The 18,867-nt window shown below is 42.1% G+C and overlaps 1 protein-coding gene across 1 annotated transcript in view; it reads left to right on the forward strand.

Annotated features, from left to right (window-relative positions):
* The first annotated feature begins 7,498 nt into the window (after window positions 1–7,498).
* Window positions 7,499–18,867, forward strand: part of SLC2A12 (solute carrier family 2 member 12) — a 56,791-nt gene continuing 45,422 nt past the window's right edge. Inside the window, exon 1 of the mRNA XM_007452988.1 lies at window positions 7,499–7,772. Coding sequence (XP_007453050.1) covers window positions 7,658–7,772 — 115 coding nt within the window. The 5' untranslated portion in view covers window positions 7,499–7,657. The remainder of the gene's footprint in view (window positions 7,773–18,867) is intronic.

Here is an 18,867-nt window from a genome sequence, read left to right on the forward strand (position 1 = left end):
CCCGTGTCCCCTGCATCGGCAGGCGGACTCTCAACCACTGCGCCACCAGGGAAGCCCTGGGAGTCATTTTTGAATGCTTGGAATCTGATCTTTCAGGCCTTCCAATGATTTTATAAGCCCCTGATTCTCTGTGTTAAATTCCTTCTGGCTTAAAATTCCCACACAGAGCTCTGACTGATACACAACCAGTCTCTAATTTAATTTAGAGAGAGAAGGCCCTCAAAGAGAGGATCCTGGTCCATTCTTTTGGTTCCCGGAACGTGAGAACTCTGTTCATGGTTTAGTCAGTCGTGGGCAACCACAGCGAGGAGTGAGACAAGAGTGTCTAAAAGCCGATGAGGTCAAGGAGGCACTGATCAGCTAGCCCACCAGAGAGTCCAAGAAAGGACTAGACTGCAGAGCTTCGAGTGAAGGAGCAGCAGGAGATGGGTCCAGGGAAGTCAGCTGGAGCCAGACCATGCTGGGCATTTTAGGTCTCATTAAGACATTTAGACCAACCCTAAGAACAGTTGGAAGCTGGTGAAAGGTTTAAAACAACTGGGACCATTTAAGGGTCTACATTTTAGAGAATAGCCTGTGCTGTATTATGGAAAATGGGCTTTGCGGATCAAGAATGTAGGCAGGGAGACCTGCTCGAGGTCATTGCAGCTGTCCACATGGGAGATGGGGAGCTAGTTTGGATTTAGAGAGTGACAGTGGGGATGGGAAGAAGGGAACGGATCCGAGAGACTTTTAGTAAGTACAGTCATCTGGGAAGACCTCGATTTCCCAACCATATTCATAGGGTTAGATACAAATTTTGAGGGGCCAGAAGTTTATTAAAATTGGGGTACTCCAATCTTTAAAAAATAGAAATATACAATTAAGTCTGAAAGTGAAGATTTATTAAGATCAATTACAAATGTTTAAAAAGCAATCAAGTATTACAAACACCACACAATCCAGAAATTACCTGATACATCTCTATAATATTCTTTTCCCCCTCTTTTCTTCATAACAGAATTTTTTTTTTTGGCAATATTACTTTCTACAGAGAGAAGAGAAAGAACCCAATCTCTTCTCTAGCACGGCCCTCCTCTGTGACCCACATACTCCTGGCGCTGGGAGCTATATGACATAGACACAGGACACTGATAGACAACCTCCAGTCCTGAGCCCCTTCAGCATCATGCCACATGAGCGATAATGTGGAAAATGTGCAGTGTGAGTTGGCACAGTATGTAGCAGGAGAATTCCTGGGAGTCCTTCCTTTACCGGGAGAGATAGCAAGAGCTTAACTACTCACCAAAGTGCCTGTGAGTCATCTAAGTGAAACCCTAACCAAATATTTTTCCAACTTAACTGCCCCTAAGCCAGATCCCAAATATCCCGTGACCACTCCTATGTCACCTACACAAGGAAAAGGTGATAAAATGGATATCAGTGTCAGAACGCAAAGAATTAGGGGTCTTCCCTGATTGCAGGTAAATATATTACTTTTGCAAATTTTAAGAAAATATACGATCCTACGAATGCATTGCTGGGTCCCTCCCATGATGTTGGAAGGGCCAATGTGAGTGAGGGGCCCTGAAGCTTAAATATTGTTAGCTTTGTGATTGATCTGCCTCTGCACACGTCAAAAAGGACTCAGCTAGATGAGTTCGGGAACCAACTCCAACTTGGAGACCCTGCAGTCAAAAACAATTCCCCAAGTCCTGCTCTGAGCTGATCCAGCCGCCCCAGGGAACATACCTCGCTGTGTATATCTAGCAACCAAGGGACATGGCGGCCAGACCACTGCACCATTTTGCCAGAACAAAAACACTAAATCCTGTTGCTTCATGTTCCCAGCTTCTGATGCAAAACCTGGGGTGCGTGATATGTTAGGCAGAGCCTGGCCCTAGGTGTAAAGGAAGCCCCAAGAAGGGTCTTTCCAAGTTCTGTGTGGGAGACAGTCAATTTTCTATGTAGTGCCCTTCTCGTTGACCAGCAGATAGGAGACAATTAATGAAGGTGGACCAGTCTTTCAAGACAATAAAGACTGCTGTTGTCCCACAGGACTGAGCAGTATTTATGGCATAAAAAGAAGGATAACCTAAAGGAAAGGCTTAGTCATTGAACAACTTTCTGTGGATGCCTCCATCCAAAGAGCATGGTAATAGTACTGAGGAAAATTTAAAAATTGGAAATATTGATAATTTATTTGGAAAAACAGGTCATAGAATGGAGAAGGGTACTCATCTTATCTAGCTTAGCTCTACAAAGGCAAATGTAGGCCAAACTAACAGATAAGACATTGCAATTTAAAGGAAGATTATAATTTGAACAGCCCCATTAATTGCCCAAATGCATCTTTGTGCAAATTACATTTTAACTTTGATTTTCTGGAAAACTTGTTTTATAAATAAACAAACTTCTGTCTAAATGAATGGGAACGGCCCACCTATAGTTGTGTAAGGTATGGACTGCACAACGGTATATGGCAGCCCTAAATTTGAAGAACTTTTCTTCGGATTTATACTTATTAGATACACAGTATTGTAACAATGTTAAGAAAATATGTTTTTCAGAAAATACTTTTTACACACGATTTACCCATGATTAGAACTAGTCTAAATTCCTTATGTGACCTAAGATTACCATCCCAACATATTTGTTATTTTCAATCTTTCCAAGTTCCCTCCTGGTCTGTATGAATACACATATATATTTTTAAAAATTATTATAGTGGTAATCAGCATGAAATGTTCTACTCTGATTTTTCCATTTAAAATAATAGAAACAATATTTTATTACACTGCTATATTGTCTTTCTTTTAACAATTCATTTTATATCAAGTGAACATATAATGACTTTAACCATCCTTCTTTTGTAATTTGAGGAACTTTAATCGATATGTTATGATTAGTAATATTCTACACCTTACAAAAAAGTTATATTGAAAACCTTTAGAAAAAGGAGTTATTTGGATAGTATAAACATGTAAAATAATAAATATTCTTCCAAAAACCTGATACCAAGATGAATATTTTATTGGAGATGGCTAATTAAGACCTGAATTTGTATCTGGATATTTTTTGTCTAAAGATTGTATTTCCCCACTTGTGTTTACAATGTAATGCACTATTTTAGGATAAAAACTCCGGAAGTACATTCTACATAAAATAGGGCAATGGGATGCACCACAGAGAAGCACCAGGGCGTAGTGGAAAGCATGTGAGTTTTGGAGTCAAATGGACTTGGACCGCTGTGCTTTGAAATGTTACGTTCTGCAAAAGATTTGTGCAAGAATTACTCATAACAGCTTTATTTTCAATAGCCAAAACAAAACAGCCCAAGCGCCCATCAGTAGGAAAATGGAAAAATAAACTGTGGTATATTTACCCATGGAATACTAGTCAGCAATAAACAGAATAAACTACTAATACACACAAACATAAGGATGAATGTCAAAATTATGCCCAGTGAAAGAAGCCTTACACAGGAGTACATACTCTATGATTCCATTCTATGAGGAGTGAGAACAGAGAAAGATAAACCATGTGGAAAAAAATCAGAGCATTGACTGCTTCTAAGGGTTAAGATGTAAATTTACTCAGAAAAGACATAAAGGAACTTTCTGGATGATGTTCACGTTCGGTACTTAGTAGAGGTTTGGAGTGTACATACGTATGTGATTTTCTGAATTTATATAATGGTACCCTTGTATGAACATCATTGTATGTAAAGTGTCTCAAAGGGGGAAAAAAAAAGAACCTAAACAAGTATTGGACTTACTTTGAAATGCATAAAAACTAAGATGGATCAATGGTTGGATAGAGGGATTAGAATACAGATACATAGATGAAAGAGTGAGCATAGTAAAATGCTGAGTATAGAATCTAGGTTTTCCTGTATGATTGAAAATTTTCAGGTTGAAACATTGGAAAGTGTCGTTTCTTTTTGTTTGTTTTGTTTTTGATCTGGACGTGCTTCAAAGACCTCTGTTTCAATTTCTGCAAAATGAAAGTAATAGTGTTTACTTCACAAAGTTGTTGCGAGGTTTAAGAAAAATCGCCGTAAAAATAGCGCTGGTATATACATAGTAGAGGTCCACAGCCTTGTGGTGCTGTTTGCCTTCTCTTTCATCCCCTCTTATTTGTCTTGTCAGTTTATAAGCCATAATACATATTTTTGGATTTGGTAGCATTGCCTATGAACAGGTGGTCTGAAAAGGTATGCAGCAAAACTATTGGAATTATGGGAAATGAACTGCCCATCTGCTGATTACATATTCCTTAAGTGGAGGAATCGCTTTTAATGATAGTAGTGGCTCAGACTCTATTAAGGAGGGACAGCCTGTGGTGATACTTGCTCTAAAGATAGTACCAGAAAGGAGAGAGAAACGACGAAGTGTTAGAGACAATCGTCAAATGAGTTTTTAAAAACTACATAGTTATCCAGCTCACTAAATGCTCCATTTGTGAGCACTCATCTATTTATTTGTTTATTTATTTATTTGCTTGTAGAAATTTGAATGGAATGAAGTGAGGAAAAGGACTTTGTTCATACCCCTCAGCTCTGGCTGCCCATCTCTTTCTTCCCAAAGTAGTTTGCAGGGTAGGTTTTTCCATACACTGTAATCTTTTCATTTATTTAATTTTGGCTGCCTCGGGTCTTAGCTGTGGCACGCGGAATCTTTTGTTGCTGCGCGTGGGCTCTTTGATGTGGTGTGCAGGTTGCTCTCTAGTTGTGGCGCATGGGCTCTCTAGTTGCAGTGCATGGGCTTAGTTGCCCCGTGGCATGTAGGATCTTAGTTCCCCGCCCGGGGATCGAACCTGCGTCCCCCGTATTAGAAGGCAGATTCTGGACCACCAGGGAAGTCCCTGCACTCACTTATTTAACACATATTTATTGAGGGTGTGCTGCATGCCTGGCACTGTGCTAAGAGCTGGAGACACAGAGATGGATGAGTACCCGGTACAGACATAAGTGCCTGCCCTCGTGGAACTTACATTCTAGTCATGCTAAAGTTAGTTGGATTTATAGGGATCAGTCTGTTAGCCAGCAAATATTTACTGAGTATTCATTCTGGCCAGGCACTTGGAATATCCATAGTAAACCAAACAGAAATGGTCCACTCTGTCATGGAGCCTGCTATCTAGCAGAAAAAGGCAGATTTAGTCACATCACTGCATGTAATTATAATAAAACTGTAACATGATCAGTGTACAAAATACTGTGAAGGAAAAGTACAGGGTTCTTCAGGAAATTTCGGCAGGAGAATATGCCCCATTAGCCTAGGTGAAAAGAATTTTTCTCCTAAATTTTCTCTGAGTTTAAGAGAGTAAATTGAGCACAGAACAGAGCTTGGGAGAGCCAGTGGCCCACATCAGGTTAACAGTGGAATGAAGAACAGGATTAGGGGCACCAGGAGCCATGTGTTCAGTCACATAATGTGCTTATTCCTTTGGATTTCACCTTGGTTTATGCCTTAGGAGCTCCTGTGTGGTTCGGCTACAGAAAGCAAAGTGAGAATTGCTGAATTGCTCTTCACCGTAGTAAGGGATTCTGGAATTAGGTTTATCTTCTACTTGGTCAAAGACTATAGCAAACAGCTTAACACGTCCATGGTGCCAGGAAGCTGCTGGAGACACGGGGCCTGAGATCATTAAACAAAGCAATTATACAACTGACCCACTGCAAAAACATGTCTACCAACTGAGTTCGTTGATTCCCAGCAGAGAGTAGATAGAAGCCAAGATAATACAGAGAGCTGATGAGAAATACATGTGTCTCGCAGACAAAAACTGTTGCTCCTACAATGATAACACATTCTGGAAACAAATAAAAACAAAAGCATCATTGTACCACACATTCTTTAGTGGGGACAAGCTGATCTGTTGGAGTCTGAACTACTCACTTCTGAATCAAAAGGGGGCTGGGCTGGGCTTCCCTGGTGGTGCAGTGGTTGAGCGTCCGCCTGCCGATGCAGGGGACACGGGTTCGTGCCCCGGTCCGGGAAGATCCCACATGCCGCGAAGCGGCTGGGCCCCTGAGCCATGGCCGCTGAGCCTGCGCATCTGGAGCCTGTGCTCTGCGACGGGAGAGGCCACAACAATGAGAAGCCCGTGTACCGCAAAAAAAAAAAAGGGGGGGGGCTGGGCTATGCTTAAAGAACTGCCATTTTCCAGCACTAGCAGCAGACATAAACAGGTGCATAATCAATACCAGTTGAATCATCACAGGTTTGTTTCCATTTGTTGCCTGATTCCCCGAAGGATAAGAAAGATACAGAAATATCTAGTGATGAGCAAAAGTAATGTACCAATGATAAGTTAATTTAGAGCTGTGTTAGGATCCAGCCAAAATGCCAAAAGTGAGTTCTGTGTAGTTCAGCTTCTGCCTATACAAGCAAGAACTCGTTTCTCTGTCCAGAGGAACGATTAGGACAAAAGCTGTATTTCATGTCATCTTCTTAAGGTCAAGAAGGGCTGAAAGTGACGGAAACCAAGAAAATCAGAGAATGACAAGGCTGGGAGGTTGGGATATAGGCAAGTTATGGCATTAGACCACCTGGATTCCTGGTCTCAGCTCTGCCACTGACTAGCTGTGATGTTTGGGGCAAGTCACTTTGCCTCCATTTTCCTCTCTGTAATATGGGTACATGCCTCACAAGTTTTTGTTTTTGTTTTTTTCCCCAAAAATGGATCATTTGGTAAGACCTTTATAGAAATATACTCACCAATCAGGAAAAAAAAAATCTTCCTTCTCAGGCCCTGCTTTTGTTTCCGATTGGACGACACCACAGCCACACCATGGTCCATTCACTCTGGACGCTCAGAACTGGAAATGCCCCTCCTCCTACAATCAGGCTATCAGGCATTGATCTCGACAGAAGATTCAGGGTTAGTTCCTTCCTTAAAGACAGCTATGCATAAATAAACTGCGATAGTTTGCTGTAACCCCAGGGTATAAAAAGTCCGAAGAACCTGGGCATTCTGAGTTTGTGTACACTTGGTCTCAGGCCTTGATTTGTCTGACAGGTCTTGGAGAGGGAGAGTATATACAGCACTCACCTAGGGCAAAATCAGGTTGAAACAATGAAGATGTTTCATGCTTTGTTGAATTTGCTAAGTGTCACTGCTCTTGGAATAACCATCTTGCTGAAAAATTGACACACTTTTCCTTCTGGTATGTCTTTGCCTAAATTGTTTCTCCCTGTGCAAGATTAACTAATACCATCTGTGAGTATTCTGGGCCCTCACTCTCAGCCTGGGCTTGAATCTGCCTGATTCTTTTCTGTGCCTCTTTTCAAAGGTGCAGGAATACAAGAGCTAACCCCCCCCCCCACCACGCCCCCAGCTAAGGGCCAAACACTGTCAGAGCTCCGGTTCCCAAGCCTGGAAATCCTTTGCTTCCAGCTCTGCATCTGAAGGTAAAAAAAACAATCCTCCGGAGATTCGGCCCTCCCACTGCCTGTGATAGGCTGCTTGGAATAGCAAGAGCCTGTGTCACCGAAAAGGGCAAAGCTTTCGGAAATAGAAACAAAGTTGGTCACAAATCACATTGGCTTTGCCCGAAGTTTTTTTTTCACCTTTCTTTAGCATGCGACCATGGGGAAAGTGACCGCTCGTGTCAGTGGGGGAAGTCAGGGTGGTTTAGTGCCCAGGGAACGGCTGTAACTTCTACGTGACCATGGTACCTGTTGAAAACGCAGAGGGCCCCAGTCTGCTGAAACCGAAGGGGCCAGCAGCCGAGACTGACGGCAGCGACAGAGCCAGCGGCGGCCGGCATCCTCCCTGGGCGAGAGGTAAAGCGAGGCTGCAGGGCTCGGGGACCGCGAGAGGAGCGAGCTGGGCGCGTGTCTTACTCGTGTGTGTGTGTGTGTGTGTGTGTGTGTGTGTGTGTGTGTACACGTGAGCGTGCTAGGTGCCTGGAGACGAGGGGACAGGATCTGCTGGGAGGAGTGACAAGGAGCTCTAATGTGAAGGTTGAAGTCCCACTACTCATAAGCCGGGTGCCCTCCGCCGTGTTGACGGTATGATGTATAAATCTTTTTCATTTGGAGAAATTGACTGGCAGGATAATCACACGTGTAAACACACCCACACACACCCCCGCATACACACACTTTTTCATTTATTGTCACAAATGGATAATCTGTAACAAGTGGACATTATAACCACCATTTCAAAAATCAGCATTTTAAGGAAGCTTCATAAAATTCTTAGTTATATAATGAATAAATACAACTTTCTTTTTAAGTTCCCAGCATCTGTTTGTAATGAATTTGAGCATTATTTACAGCCTAAAACCTCTGCTTGGTTCCCCCTGCTTTCTTTAAAACTGGCCTTTCAGACTGAGGTTTGTTTAATACTTTTCCTTCCAGAGGTGAAATTTGGAAAAGTTTTAATTCATTTCAGTATCTTTGCTAAACCAAACGCCTTTCTTCACTCCCACATTTACAATTTTCACAAACACATTGCACACCTTTAGTTGCCTTTTCCTATTCAGTTAGTTTGTCCTCAAAGGAATAGGAACTAATCGTAATATGAAATGAAATCAAACACAAATAATGCCCTGCTTCCCACCGCTTCCCTCAGCTCTGCTCCCTCTAATCATATAATACACTCCCACGCCATATATTGGAATTTCAGGCATAACCAAAAACACGAAATGATATGAAAGGCATTTTACCTTTCACCTTGGGATGGATCTGTGTACTTATGTTTGCATGGCGGGTTTGATGATCTTAGAATTGAATCCACAACCCCTCTCAGGGAGGAACTGAGCGGCCCCTCCTTGGGAACTGAGACCCTCTCCTTATCCCCTGCCCTCTCTCCGCTCAGCCTTCCCTTGCTTCCCTCCTTCTAGTCAAGAATGAATATCTGGGGTCACCTTACACTATACCTCAGCCCGCTCTTCAGCAGAGCTGTCCCTTTGTCTAAGTGTGATCTTTGGTTCCTAAGTCTAAGAGGAGACAAAGGAAACTTGTATTCAGGGGTAAAGAGAAAGAGTGGCAAAGTTCTTCTCTCTGAATTCCTGCAAGATTGAGCTCTAGGGTGAGCTGAGGTGGTGATATTGACAAAAGGGTTAACTAGATAGAGTCACTGATAAATGTCACAAAGAAGATGAAAAGAAACTTTGCCCTGGAGGGGCCTCCATGGTAACAATAAAAAATGGACTATTTAGTTTTGATACGTCTTTGAAAGCACAGTGTACCACTCTTAATAGGTTAAATTGCCCAAGTTCACAGTGATCCCAAAGGAAGGTAAGATGTATGTGTGCTTGTAAAGGTTGAATACACACACAAAATTCAATTTATAGTGCAACTGTTTATGCCATTGAAAAGAAATGATAAATGAACAAATACCGTAAATTATCTTTTACATTTAATTTTAAATGAACCTTTATCCTGTAGAAGAGGAAACTTAAATGTTTTTCTTAAATCCTGAATTAATACAGCTTTGATGGGTGCTGTATGTCGTTTATATTTAGACAAATACAAACCTTTTATTATTACTTTTGTAAGTTTTCATAAATTATCTTAAACTTTCTTGGTACCCAAAGGCAATTATACAGATCTATGTGTATAATGAATCCATAGTACGGACTTGCTCTATGATTTTGACAAGTTACTTCACCTCTCCAACTGGGATTGTATTTTTGTATGATTTACGAAGATGTTGAGGTTTAATGAAATATTTGACAAATACTCCTTTCAACTTCTTTATATTTTAAACTTCCATAGTTTCATCCAGGAAATTCTGAGTATTTAAAACAAGCTTAAATTATCCTACTTTTCCTGCATTTGAAGGTAGCAAGTTGTTCTATATTCCTAGATGAAAAAATTAACGTGCAAAGAGGAATGAGTTATACAACCCAGGACAAGGTCATTAAAACATTTGAGATATTGAAAAATGAAACAAAACAAAAACCTTAATCTCTTTGATTGTACCCCCTTAATGCTATTGTGGGTAATGAAAAGTGTTGGCAGGTTTTCCTTGGCTAACCCCTCTAAACTGGAAAGAATGCTCTGTTTCAATGGCTAGAAGCTAATGAATTTAAATTCATTTTCAAAAAGCTATGGCTCAAAGTGGGTACATTTTTAGTAAACCTTTCAGTGTTCATAGACGCATTATACTTGACCTTGTAGGGCAGGTTGAGCTCAATTTTAAATCTCGCTACCTCGAGCCAACAACAGATATAGATGAGGTGAGGAACATGGACTGCTGGGGCATCTTACACAAGGAGAGCATGAGTCCAGAAGATGTGTGGTTGGCCCACATTCACGCGGTGGCTGATCAAAGCTGACCCTGGTGACCTGTGGCCCAGGGGGCCTGCTCCTTCATCTCAGGAGCTGGGTCTCCCAGGCTCTTCTAATTCATGATTCAAACAACTGGCTAGGAGGAGGGTTTCCTTAAGTCCCCCATTACCCCACCAGCGCTGCATTTTCCTCTCAGATCTGCCCAAAAGGTCAGAAAACAAGAACAATATTCACCGTATGAGTGTCGGTTCTCCGCGCTGCAGATCCAGCTGCCGAAAGCAGTGGAACCCAGATCGCTAGAACTGGACTCCGAACCAGCTGAAAGGGCTGCACTTCATCCCCTCCAAGACCCTTCTAAACCTGAGATGCCACAGTCTGAGATTTAAGAAATGCACACTTCTGCTAATGAGGTGAATACCCTATGGCAGTTGTTCTCAAACTTGTTTAAAGCTGTGAACTCCTTTCTGCAAATGGAAGCTGAGTAGGTGATCAGTATGTTAAGACAAGTAAACATGGCGCCTCTTTAGTGGAAAGGGGAGAGGTGGAGAAAGAAAGACCTGCAGCCTCGCTGCTTCCTTGCTCCCCTCTCATCCCTTGTGGCCCTGAGCCGGCTGCTGAGTCAGCATCACATTAGCAAACCTCAGGTCCATCACCACTCTGGTTATGCAGGCCATGTTTTTGAGGTTGGGGCATATTTACTGTGCTCCTGCTGTGAGCCTTGGGCTCTCAGGATTAGCCTAAAACAGACCCTCTTGAATTGAGTCAGGTCTGGCTTTCTCAGGCTTCCTCAGGCAGCCCAAGGGGAAGTCTACTTGTAAGACAGACTGAGGAGACTTTGGGGAACAAACATCACCGGGGAAGAGAAGGTCAGACTGACCAGCTTGACCTGACCACAGAGCTTTGGCTGTGAGACCAACAGACTGGTCACATTGGGAAGACCCAGGCCTTGGCCATTCCCATGTTTCCAGCTTTCCATATATTAAAAAGTGACATCTGAAACTAATATAATATTGTAAATCAGCTATACCTTAAAAAAAAGCAGAGATAAAATTTTTAATAAAATCTATACAGTATTAAGTATCAAAAGAAAAAGTGACAAAACCCTTGACAAAAATTGTGTTCTTAAAAACGTGTATTTAACAAATTGATGGCAATTACAACAGCAAAAAAAAATGTTGTGTAGCTTGATATTCCCAAGGAAATGACAGAATTTATAGACATTTAAATTTATGAGGGACGATAGACTTTCTTGGACTGGAAATAAGACCAGATTTAAAGATAACCATCTCCCCTTTCCCTTCATTCAGCTTATCTCTGAGGCTGTACATTTAACCTCACTTGGAAATCATATCAAAAGTCTAAATTTGAGGCTTTTTGTGACAGTGAGGCATGGGCAAATGGCTTCTCTGGGATCTCAGAAGGGAGAGGCTCTAAATAAACATGGTGGGAGCTGTTTCACCGCCAACTCTGGGTGGTGTTTGGCTCATGCAGCAGGCCTCTCTTCCCCTTTAATATCACATCACAGAGAGAGCAGAGAGATTGCCGCTTGCCACAAACCACCTCTAGGCTGTTGCAGCAGCAGGCATGTATTGTGAATGCCTGTGTTGGCAGGGCCTGGCAGACAAGGCCAGGCCAAGGAGCCACCAACAGTTCCATTGACCCAGAGGGCTTGAAATTAGCCAGCAAACAGCAGCGTGCCTGAACAGGTTTTATAGCCAATGTCTATTCCGATAGGTCAGTGCCTCTGTCCAGTTGTTAAATATTTTAAACATTACCCTTCTGTCCGGTAACATTGCCAGCAGGACCTGAGTGGCTGCGTTCTTAGGAAAGAGACTGGTGGTAGCTGGTAGGACCCTACTGTGATCCCTCAGGTATGTTTTTTGTGAATTCTCAAGGAGGTACTTTTCAGTGGTCTGGACCTTTAGAAGCTGATAAAAACAGAACTCAAAATACAATGAGTCCACCCTGGAACTGCCTGCGGAAACTCCAATTTACATGTATGTATCTGAGGTGAATCTTAAGATGCAGTTTTTAATTGATGTAGATGTGTGGTATGGTGTTTTTCATTCAAGAATACTTAGTTCTTGAATCTGGCTTCATAGCATCATCTCACTAGGAGGAACTGAAGAATAATACTATTTAGCCTCAGGGTTCAAAAGGTTCTAAAAGCTCCAAACAGGCCTGCATGAGTGTGGAATTAACTTTGGGCTTTTAAAGGTTTGAAGCAGCTTTTTATTCAGATTGTATGAGCAAGAACTGGCTTTATAAGATTCTTAAATTGAATGGAGTCGGGACTCCCAAGTTCAATTTTTTTCTTATGAAGTCTTCTCCAAGAGGATGCATTAGCGAATAAAATAAGGCAATGAAAGCCACATGAAAGTACACCAAGTCACGGTGGTAAGAAAGGAGAAAGGCTGAAATGTGCTTCTTCCCAAGGAGCTATTTGACCAAATACCAAATGAGGATAATTTCCCATCCCATCTTCCCTCAAAAAGTACCCAATCTCTGGGACTTCCCTGGTGGTCCAGTGGTTAGGACTCTGCGCTTTCACTGCTGAGGGCCCGAGTTCAGTCCCTGATCAGGAAACTAAGATCCCACAAGCTGTGCGGAACGCCACAAAAAAAAAAAAAAAAAAAGGCACAGAACCTGAAATCCCTCCAAGTATTTCCCAGCTGAAATGTTAAGCCAAATATATTACTTCCATAGTAAATCATAAATTCACACGAGTTTTTTTCTATTTTGTTTTGTTCTGTTTTGGCTCCTTGGTATCACTTTTCTTCCTGCATCGCAGCACATTCATTTATGCATTTGCAAAATGGCTATGCTTCAGTGATATACCAATTTTTCTATACAATTTAGGCAGAAGTGATAAGACTAAACTAATTTATCACATTATTCTCATTTTAGGCGTTTTCATTCTTTTTGAGCATGACTCACTTTACACTGTTGTACCAAAATATCAGGGAGAAAAGCAGTCCTTTGTTTGACTTACAGGAGTATTTTTTTTCCCTTAAGTAAATCAAGGGTTATTAAACTTTAAACTGGTAAATTGTGCTTCCCTTGGAAGTAATTGTTTCTCAAAAACATTCATGACACAGGTCTGCCTGGCATTACTAGGCTCTGGGGCTGTTAGCTACAACCATATTATTTTATTTATATTATTATTATTATTTTTTATAATGTATTGCTCCTGCATGCACCTGTTTCCCACACTTTGTGGAATTTGGGAGCCATGTGCAATGCTAATTTAGATATGGGATCTCAGCCTCAGATGTGCAACGTTTTTTAAGAATAGGGAAGGCCGGGGGGGCTTCCCTGGTGGCGCAGTGGTTGAGAGTCCGCCTGCCAATGCAGGGGACGCAGGTTTGTGCCCTGGTCCGGGAAGATCCCACATGCCGCGGAGCGGCGGGGCCCGTGAGCCATGGCCGCTGAGCCTGCGCGTCCGGAACCTGTGCTCCTCAACGGGAGAGGCCCCACAGTGAGAGGCCCGCGTACCGCAAAAAAAAAAAAAAGAATAGCGGAGGGAATTCCCTGGCAGTCCAGTGGTTAAGACTCCACCCTTCCGCTGCAGAGACAACGGTTCGATCCCTGGTCAGGGAACTAAAAATCCTGCATGCCACGTGACGTGGCCAAAAAACAAAAATAAAATAAATAAAATAAAATAGAGACGTGAAGAAAAAAGAATAGGGGAAAAAGTTGTAATTTTAATCAGTTGGCATCGTGAAAGAACATCCCTAAGCTAATGAATATTTCATTTCTATTGGGAAACAAAATTGTGGAAAGCCCAAGGCAAAATCACAGGAAGAATTTTTAATGATATAAGCCCAATTGTGTAGGTATTGCCAAAAACAAAGGAATTCAAGAATTTATGAAAAGGCAGAATTGTTATGTTGGAAACAAGGTATCATTTTACTTCCTTTGCTATCAGTAAGTGACTGTTTCAAAGTTTTACTTCAGTGTTATGGAGATTTTCCCCCATAGACTCAGACTAAACAGATCTTTGTTGAATGATTTTTGTGGGCAACCCAATGAGGTAATATTACCCCCCAGTTCACAGATAAGGAAACTGAGGCTAAGAGAGCAACAGTTAACATTTACCAAGCACTTACCAGCATGCATCAGCCACTCGTCTATCTCATTTATTCTCATAAAACTTTATGAGTTATGTAATATTATCTTTATTTTAGGAATGAGGATGCAGAGGAACAGAAAGATTAAGGGACATGTCAGGGTCTAGCTGGTAACTAACCAGACGCTCTGATTCCAGATTGTACTTTCAGCATTAAGCCAAGGTACCTCTGGGAGAGAAGCAAAGTTACTTGCTCCATGTAGCATGGATAATAGCCCAGAGATCCAAACCTCAGTATCCTAAATCCAAGCCAGGGTCTTGCCCACTTGAATGATAATACCATCCAGCACCAATGTTTCTACTTCCTGGTCTGTTCCGTGATCTGATCTGTGAATTGGGGTACCCAGTATACGCCTTTCAGAACTTTTTTGCATTCTGTTTTAGCTATTCTCTAATTTTCCATGTGACACGTCTTTTTCTATAAGATTATAAATTCCCAGATAAAATATATATTCTTGTACTTATCAGAGCTCTGAGCTAACTGCAAGTGTTTAGAAAGTACTGGGTAGCTCATAAGAGGGAGGAATTATGCCTTTTCCTCTGGATTTCCATCAGGGATCACATGCAAATGGCACAAGTACAGCCATCTTGTAACCTAGGAAATGTGTCAGCACTGTGCTTGGATTGACCACCGTGCTGATTGCACTGTCCATATAGTTGAAACTGTCTGCCGTCTGTGTCCAAGACAGTACTGCCATGGAGTACATGCTTAATTGTTAAATCAGTGAGTGAGTGAAGAAGTGTTTGTTGAACTGAACTAAAGAGCATTTAATTCTGCAATACTTCTTGACCACCTACTGTGTGAGAGGCACAGTGCCGGATACTTCACAGTAAAAAAAAAAAAAAAAGATATCTAAGACATTATCCAGGTCCAAGTTTTACCAACTCATCAGAGAGATAAGAGTCTAAATAATGACAAGACAATCATTTAGCAAATATTGAGTGTCTCCTAGAAATCAGACATGATGCTAGACCCTGGGTCCAATGGTGAACCCAGTGACATTCATGCAATGCAAATACTTATTAACAATTGGTGATGAGAGAGAAGAGATCAGGAAACCTACAACGGAGGAGGTGGCCAGACACATAATGCCACAGTAGTGCACAGGGGGCAGCTCAGCCAGTTTTTGAAGGATCCTGGAAGACAGTATGGCTAAGCTGAGTCAAGAAAGTATCACTGAGGCCAATAGATTTACAGAGAGAATTCTAAGCAGAGAAGATAGCTTGTAGACAAGTTTGGAAAGGAGAGAATGGCACACTCAGGGAACTACGAATATTTTTGTCTGATGAAAGCACAGAGTTCAAAGCAGGAGAAAGAGGGTTATGAAAAGATCTGAAGGTGTAAGTAGGGACCATGTTATGAAACTTTTGTGTGATAAGTATCATGAAAGGAGGAATTCTTCGGAAGAGATCCTACTGGTTTATAGAAATCAAGAAAAGTTTCTGAAAGTGATAATAGTGGTGAAAGAATTAGGGAGTCTTGGAAAGCTCCACCTGCACGGCTGTAAATCCTTCAGCTCTATGGGATCACCATTCTTTTAATATTTAAACAAAAGTAGCTCCAGCCCCCATAACGTTAAATCCACACGCCCTCCACCTTGCTCAAACCCTGCCTTTGCTCCTCTGCCCTCGTCCATCCTCAACCACACCCGGTACACCTTAGGAGTCTTGTGGTTTCTGATCACTTTTTTTTTTTTTTTTGCGGTACGCAGGCCTCTCACTGCTGTGGCCTCTCCCGTTGCGGAGCACAGGCTCCGGACGCGCAGGCCCAGCGGCCATGGCTCATGGCCCCAGCCGCTCCGCGGCATGTGGGATCTTCCCAGACCGGGGCACAAACCCGTGTCCCCTGCATCGGCAGGCGGACTCTCAACCACTGCGCCACCAGGGAAGCCCTAGGCCATTCTTTCTTGATATCTCTCTGTCTCTGTCTCTGTCTCTGTCTGTCTGTCTGTCTCTCTCTCTCTCTCTCTCACACACACACACACACACACACACACACACACACACATACACGAAAATTCTTGCTTCTTGGCCTTTTCTCCTATTCTCCCTCTGTCTCCCATAGCCCACCACTGTATTACCAACATGACCCATGGGCTTTCCCCTTGACCCTGAGGTGGCCGTCTAGGTATTCATTTTTAGTAAATAAGGTGCTCTTCCTAAGAACTTTACATCCACAGGCTTTACAATATTATTTTTTCTGCATTTCATTTCCTTAACTAAAGAATTTTTAAAGCGCTGAGGGTGATTCTCAACCATTTTTGAGTACCTGGACTCCTTTTTTAAATGGAAAAACCTGGACTCCTTTATTTATTTATTCTAATTAATTAATTAATTAATTTTTATTTTTGGCTGCGTTGGGTCTTCGCTGCTGCACGCGGGCTTTCTCTAGTTGTGGCAAGCGGGGGCTACTCTTTGTTGCAGTGCGCAGGCTTCTCATTGCGGTGGCTTCTCTTGTTGCGGAGCACGGGCTCTAGGCATGCAGGCTTCAGTAGTTGTGGCACGTGGGCTCAGTAGTTGTGGCTCACGGGCTCAGTAGTTGTGGCTCACGGGCTCTAGAGCACAGGCTCAGTAGTTGTGGCGCACGGGCTTAGTTGCTCTGTGGCATGTGGGATCTTGCCAGACCAGGGCTCGAACCGGTGTCCCCTGCATTGGTAGGTGGATTCTTAACCACTGCACCACCAGGGAAGTCCTGGACTCCTTTTTAAATAGAAAAACAACTTCAAATTCTCACATAATAGTTTTCACAGTTTTATATTTATTGATTAGAAAATATAGAATGACAGAAAGCTACTCTGCATTCACTCGCACTTTGAATTAAAACCTTTTTTTCAATCACATCTACATATGTATGAAATCTTGAAGTACAGATATGTATGTTACTATTTTTCCCAATGTTTAATAATCATTGATGGGATGAAGATCCTTTCTGAAGACTTTGCCAATTTTCAGAAGTCCCTCGCTCACCACAACTGACACACGTTGAAAATCTCTGGAGACATCAGAGGCCTCTGGGTAAAATGGCTGCTGGTTTGTTCTCCAGATTCACCCCCTCTTAACTATCTATTGAAAATCCCCTTGAAAAGATGAAAAGAGATGGAAAATTACAATAGAATTAAAGCCAGATATATTCATCAATGAGTTAGAACTTACCCCTAAATAAAATGCAAATATGGGCCTAATGTATAAACTAGGGCGGTAATATTTTAGCTCTCCACAAACTCTCACTCAGCACCCCTCGTGAGAGAATTTTCATCAATAAAAGGATGACATCTCCACAGACTCCCCCGGAGCTGCTTTTTCGGAGGGTCAGAAGGTTTTGCTCCATAGTCCAATTCCTCCCACCCTATCCTGTCACCATCACTTCTCTTTCTATATCTCTTAAGGGCTACAATTTTCAAGATTTCAGCAACTCTGGCTGGGTCGTTGCATTCTAGAATGTGAAATCAGTGTTAAGAAGAGACAAAGTCCAAATGAGCCGCTGGAATGGTACATTCTAGAAGTTGTAATTTTGCATGTATTGTTTATGACAAGCAAAAAATGAGAGTCTGTTCATAGTCAGGAGACCAAAAAGTGGAAGAAAAAAAGTTCCTTTCTCAGTCCAGTGGGGTCACTCCAGAAAAATAACTTCCAGACATCAGAAATTGGGCTATCAGCTGTGTACATCAACTGCTCCTTCAAGTCTAACTACGAGAGTTTCCAACTGCAACTGGGTGGCTAGACTAAGGTGTGTCAGACACTGAAAACCCAACAGCTTTTCCAACTTCTTTCTTATTTCTTGGTCTTTCCCATCTGGAGAAGTAAAAGATTCAGATACTCACTTAGTCTCTCTTGCAGCCAAGTTCGACTGTGGAACTCACTAGTTCTGGTCAACGAGACATTAGGGCAAGTCTTTGTAGGGGAGGAAAAAAGTTTGCCTCAACCCTTTTAGGGCCTGTGGCTGAGTCCGAAAGTTAAACTGACAGAGACTAACAGAAAAGCATCCATATTTATTTAATATAAGTTTTATGTGACATGGAAACCTTCATAAGGAAATAAAGACCCAAAGACATGAGTAAGCCTGAGTATTTTTATGCTAGATTTGATGAACAGTAGAGAGTCATGAAAATATGACAGGTCAAGGAGTATGAGGTAAGTGTAGTGAGCCAGGGGAAACTTAGCAAGGCTGTTTGAATTCTTCTTGGTGCCCCTTTGTCTTCTTTTCCTCTGGGTATAACAGAGAGCACCTCTCACATGAGGGTTTTATGACCTGCTTTATGACCTGCTTCGGGGGGGAAAGGCTAGAGCCACCTTCCTGTATCTGGCATTTTCTCAAATTCCTTCAGCTTAAAATATTCAATATGCCAAGGGGTTGTATTTTGGGGTAGCATGTCCTGAACCCCATCATCTTCCAAGGCACTTCTGAAAAGTTCCTTCCCTGATAAAAGGAAAGAGGCACATGGGGATAACCCCTTGCCCTAAGCCTTCTTCCACTGTCTGCTGCCTTTTTTTTTTTTTTTTTTTTTTCTT

The sequence above is a fragment of the Lipotes vexillifer genome, unplaced genomic scaffold (assembly GCF_000442215.2).
Source record: "Lipotes vexillifer unplaced genomic scaffold, Lipotes_vexillifer_v1.1 scaffold155, whole genome shotgun sequence".
Classification (NCBI taxonomy): domain Eukaryota; kingdom Metazoa; phylum Chordata; class Mammalia; order Artiodactyla; family Lipotidae; genus Lipotes; species Lipotes vexillifer.